Raw genomic sequence first — 5,877 nt, 5'->3', positions numbered from 1 at the left:
TCTGCGCGAAGACGTTACGAGACTCAATCTCGCCGTCGCATCGGCGATACGAGGCTGAATCGTTTCCATGCTTTAATTCCGTTGAGGCATACCACTCGGGAGTGTTCCGCGATTTCTCGAACGTATACACTATTCAATCTTGACCCACGGGATTTACTGTGCTTGTTTGACATGACTGCAATAGAATATGTCTACGATTTTGCTTCAATCTCTCGAGGTGTATATACGTCACGAGTCATTAATAAGAATGTGCATAGCAAGAAGATTTACACAACTTAGATCGTTAATGTCTCCTTAACCTGAAATAATCTTCATTTTATGGACTTTTACATTCGCCACTATACTCGCTCTCGAAGTCTACGTTCCGCCGGAGCATTCAGGAGCAACGAGCTCAATGTCTCTGTATTCCAACAACGTGTTCTGCTTCATTCTTCAGCGTGTACGCGAGACGACACGGGGAAGCGATTAGGGAAGGAACGCGGTCATGGAAGTAGCCGAATCAAATTATCTGCGACATGCTCGATGTATATTCTAAAGGATATATCGCGTTTTCGTATCATTCATGCACCGTTAAACACGTTAACGATCCCCCAAGCTGCCTGCTACGCATCGCGTCCTACGATCAACATCTTCAGTGTTGTCATTATACCGTAAACGATACATTCAATCGGGTAAGCTTATTTCAGATGTATCATCGCGCGTACGTCTCTCTTGTTTTCCCCTCATCCGCTCCGTTTTAGCGCCGCTTAACTCCGCACAGAGGGGGAACAATGCATAGCCACCGAGCGTAGCTACGTGGATCTGCCCATTGTGGGGTCAGGTGGGTCGTCGGTCGGCGGAGAGCTCGTTGGCTGGCTCCGCGGGGTGTGGCCACATAACCATAGCCGCAACGATTCTCTCCTCTCTCTCTCTCTCTCTCCCTCTCCTTCATCTGCTCTCGCAGTCTCACCCTCTTCGTCTGTTCAGCTTCTCCTCTCGTTTCATCGTCGCGCATTTCGCTCGTTCGCCACAGGAATGTTTCGTCTCTCTCGTGCCAACCACGAATCCACGGTCAACCGTGCTGATAACAATAGCGAGCTCTCTCTCTCTCTCTTCCTCTCTCTATCTCTCGTTCGCGCTATCCTAACGCTTAGCGTTCCCCTTTCTGCCCGAAGCCGGTGCGCGCGCGGCAGTAGGGATACGCCAGTGCGTGTACGCCATCGGGAGCTACCAAGCAGGCGCATCGTCGGCCTATTACAATGGCCAGCCCTCCTAAACGTTTCATTGTCATCGGCGTTCTCTCTGCCCATGCGTCGATGCGCGCGAACCATTGTTTCTCGTCGAATGGGCGGCACTCCACCGCCACAGCGAGATCACCGTCATCGGATAACGTCACGCCGTTTCCACGGCGGTGAGGCCAGGCGAGGCGTGAGATTCTGTGCGATCGACCACCCATGACCTCCGGTGATAAAGTATATTAATTGCTTTCAACTAGTGTAATCCCTCTTCGTTGGAAAGATATTACGGTACCATTAGCATGATAGATTTGTCGACTCGATCGTTCAATCAATTATTATAGTATATCTTTATTACATAAATTTTACTTTAGAAATCGCCGATCGCATTTATAACAACGATAATATAATTTATCGTTAAATTTGTGCATCAAGCTATCGACGATGTTATTTGTCTAATAGCTTTCTCTCCTTTCCCCCCTCCCCTCCCTATTCTCTCTCTAAGTAATTAATGCATATTTATTATACCACTTTATATGCGTCTCCGCGACTTGCTTTGCTTTGTTCTTAGTGCGTGTGACGATGCGGCAACTAAAGCTCACTTTTCTCTTTTGCGGTAGTTTATTCTGCTTTTTGCAAATGCAGGATAATCGGAATACATATTTGTCGCATTTAACATCAGAGAAGTGAGATATATCATCGTGGCACGAACTTGTTACTACGCTACCGTGTACACAGGTAGATCTAATAATAAGTTCCGTGGAGATAGCTATTTTTTTTTTTTACCGATATACGCATACCGATTATTTACGCGTGCCATCGAAGTTTTCCTGCTTAGACATTCCTCGCCCGGTGAAAGAACAAGTTCGTTCTGTAACGACAAAAAACAATTATCGTGAAAACTGTATTCATTAATAACGGATAACGTATCGTTGCATCGCGTCACGCAGATATTCAGGTAGAACCGGTCGGACTAACTCGATATGCGAATCTTTCAGATAAGCACGCATCGTCAAGTAAATCAGGCCTTCTCTCGTTACACGCGTATTCTTAATGCAATATCCCGGGACACCGACTACAATCAACTACGGATCTTATAACCAGCGCTAAAGATAATGATCCCAGGGCCCGATAAGTATTAATAGCGTGAGCTAGTTGCGTCGATGCACGGTTACAAAGCGAAGAGACGTCCTTCCGTTTCTCGTTCCATTATATTAAGTGCTCCACTTGCCGATTCAAAGCTCGATACATTTGATACGCGCGATGCATTTCGAATCGACTTCTTGATTTTTGACGTTCGCAAAACAACGAGCCCGAGTTCCGGTCGTGATGCGCGGCGCTAAACTGTAATTATCCCGAATTCATCTTAAGAAGTGATCACGCATTCTTCTTGCTACATGATATTACCGATGATCTACAGTACATTGAAAATTGTAGTCTTCCGTGGCGCACGATCGCGATCTTCTTGATCCACGTCCAGGGTAATAAATCTGTCCCTAATGTTGGGTTGCGAGAAACAGTTATCGGAGACTTGAAATTTATCGGTTCCTTTAACAATTTTCCGCTATTATCGTCAACGGTCATTAACAATTCTTTCAATCGTAACAATTGATCGGTAATTCTTATAACCTGACATTAGTATGCTACAATAAGTTTAGAATACACGTTTTAAAGAATTATGGATGAAGCACGGATTGCAAAACCCATGTTGTTCCAATGTAACATTTCCGTACGCTAATGTTACGTTGCGACAGTAGATAATCGGACCTTTAAAATTTATAGTTTGACAGTTTCAGTGTCGCTTTCGGCATTTGATTGCAGCTTGTATAATTATGTACACGTACAATTATGATCACAGATAGAACAATTTTTAACTTGCTGTCTATATGTATAACACGTCGCTCTATAAATATTGCTTTTTAATTGCTTAAACGATATCAATATCAATATCAATACCTTTAATATCGTAACCAAGTTGCACACAAATAAGATTTTTTTACCTTTTTACAGTAAATACACCGTATTAACGATGATATTTTTTTTTTTTTTTTTTTAAATAAAATACTTTTGCAATATTTAATACATATCCAGTATGGCCGTCCTCTCGTGTCTCTCGATAGCAATTTTCTTGATTTGCTCCCACAGCATGGGATAGGGGTGAATCGTTCTGGTAAAATCCACGCGATTCAGGCGATACAACTCGCAGATCTCAATAGCGATGACGCTGGCCACTCTCCGCGCGTCAGGCATCACCAGCGCGATCTCCCCAAAGTGCGCGCCATCATCCAAGTGACACACTTCCTTTCCGGAACCCGTATAAATAGCCACCGTACCGGTGGCGATGAAGTACATGCAATCACCTGGTGAATTAGCCCGTACAATCACGTCGTTTGTCAAAAATATTTCGGACTTTAGCAGGGCAACGATGCGCGTTATCAAGGAGAGAGGTAGATTGCTGAAGAATGTAACGTTTTCCACAAGTTTGCGGCAGGTTTGCATGCTAATCTCTTGGCGAATATGCGGGGACAGAATGTTGAGAATCTCGGGCTCGCAAAAATACCTTTGTAGAAAGTAAAATTCGTAGTAGGTTACGATACGGTCTTGAGTCGAATGCGGTAGTTGATGATGCTTCATGTACTGCTTGAGCTGTGCCAAGATGTCTTGATACTTAATCTTAGAGCCGTTGACGTTTTTGTATAGTTGGTTTACACGAGCTATCAGAATCCAGATAGTTAGACTTCCTAAGAATTGTAAAAGGATCACCAGCGTGAGATCCGTCTCGTTTTTCGGTTTTTCATGCAGAAAGCCCGACGATAGGAAGATGGAGATGGCGCGTGAAAGACTGTTCAGATACTGTAGAACTTTGGATTCTTCCCAAAGATTAAATTCGAGTATCCAGGAATCGTCGCCAGGTCGCTTCGGTAAGTGCATAGAAGTCGTCGCTATTGGCAATAGCCAATATAAGCAAGATTGCCACTGAAACGCTATTATTAGCCAAAATATCATGACACAGACTTCGTAAAGGGCCACAGGAGCGTCATATGCTCGAACAATTTTTATCATGTAAGAACTGAGAGAAAACACGCGAAATCCGCATATCAACGACACCAGCTCGCGTGTGACTGTACTTTCTTGCCATGTTTTAACGAACGCGATATCGGTTGGTAAAGAGCCCAGAAAGTCTGGCAAGAAAGTGCCATACATTAGATACCTCTTCATTATTTTCTTCGGTTCCATCACGACAATGTGATGCAGTTTATCGTGATATCTGTTCAACAATAAATAAACATTTTTTAAATATAATTTTATTAAGGCTTTAATAAAAATAAGAATGTTAGAATACAACTCTCAGAACTTATATTCCTGCGTTGCATTCTGCGATCAGTGCAATTAAATTCGTTTTAATTAAAGCATATTTACCCCGTCATAAAATTAATGATTACATCCATGCAACAAATAGAAAGTAGGAGATTTTTGCAAACCGTCCAATAATATAACCGCTTCATGTCGAAGGCAGCTTGATATGGAACAATCAACAGTAAGCATGTTATCGTTAAAATCATTAGGATATCCCAGAAAAATCTGCGCTATAAAGATCTAGTTTAGTTTAATATATTTGATTTGACGTATACGTATATTAAACATTATACAGGAGGATCGTAAAAATTTCTCAAGGAAGTATACCTTAAGATACTGAATGGGTGAAAAATATATTTATATTGTTGCAAATGCCGTCGCTTTTCCGAAATCATGAGAGAGTGACTGCGTAAATGCTTGCGAGTTTCTGGATTATTTTCCGATGCCATCAGTAATGTGAGGATTGCGTCAAATACTTTTCGGAAGAAGCTGCGATTGGGAAGAAAAAGTAGATCTTCATCTTCGGTTTCGATTTCGCATTTATGCTCCACACGAAGCATTGTGAAAAAGTGGCGTGTTGAAAGCAATGTAAAAAAAAGAGCTTTATTTTATATGTATATTTCTAATTATAGAAATCTCATTAGAGACATGAAACAAGCGTACATCGCTGGCAACGGCGGCATCTCTTCGGATGAAAGGAGAGTCTGTCCTTTCACAGCAGACTCGAGCGAGCGAACGCGGTCGGTAGTATCGTTGCCGGTGGTTGATCAAGGGATCTCTCTTTCGGTACGATACCGGCCATTTTATCTTGAAACACTCTCGAATGGATCGAGATTGAAATATTCCTTTTAATCTATGAATGGTAAGATAATTTCCGCAGTGAGATAATTTTTGTTGAAACATAGATAAAGTCTGGCATGCTCACGGTAACGCTTGATCGATTTTGTTGTTTGCGCCTTGTTGTGTAGCCCTTTGCCTTACGAGGACACCACTTTATTTCTGGTTTGTATCGACAGCAAAAAGTACTTGGAAAATATCCGCAATCATGTTTTCTTCAAAATCTGATACGAAGCTTTTCTCGTATCTGATACAAATTATTTTAACTCTTTACCTTGCAACTATCTTTTTACATGATATATTCGACGTCTCTTCAAATTTATAATGCCAGTATAATTTGCAAAAAAATTCCATATAAAAATTTCATAATTGTTAATATATATATTATATATATGTATCAACAATGTTTTTTTTAGATTTATAAGATTATCTTAAATTAAATTTGGAAAATTGAGTTTATTGAAAAATC

The 5,877-nt window shown here is 41.5% G+C and overlaps 1 protein-coding gene across 1 annotated transcript; it reads right to left on the bottom strand.

Moving 5' to 3' along the window:
• Nucleotides 1-3,232: 3,232 nt before the first annotated feature.
• LOC105196474 (potassium/sodium hyperpolarization-activated cyclic nucleotide-gated channel 2) lies at nucleotides 3,233-5,532 on the bottom strand. Its single transcript, XM_039445765.1, has 3 exons — nucleotides 4,865-5,532; nucleotides 4,635-4,801; nucleotides 3,233-4,482 (listed from the first exon to the last, which is right to left on the bottom strand). Exons 1-3 carry the CDS (start codon nucleotides 5,129-5,131, stop codon nucleotides 3,291-3,293), a joined length of 1,626 nt encoding a protein of 541 aa, XP_039301699.1. The 5' UTR covers nucleotides 5,132-5,532; the 3' UTR covers nucleotides 3,233-3,290.
• Between the last annotated feature and the right edge of the window lie 345 nt (nucleotides 5,533-5,877).

This window comes from Solenopsis invicta, chromosome 2 (genome assembly GCF_016802725.1).
Source record: "Solenopsis invicta isolate M01_SB chromosome 2, UNIL_Sinv_3.0, whole genome shotgun sequence".
Taxonomy (NCBI): Eukaryota; Metazoa; Arthropoda; class Insecta; order Hymenoptera; family Formicidae; genus Solenopsis; species Solenopsis invicta.
Note: the sequence above shows the minus strand (reverse complement) of the source record. Positions and strands in the feature narration are given on the sequence as shown.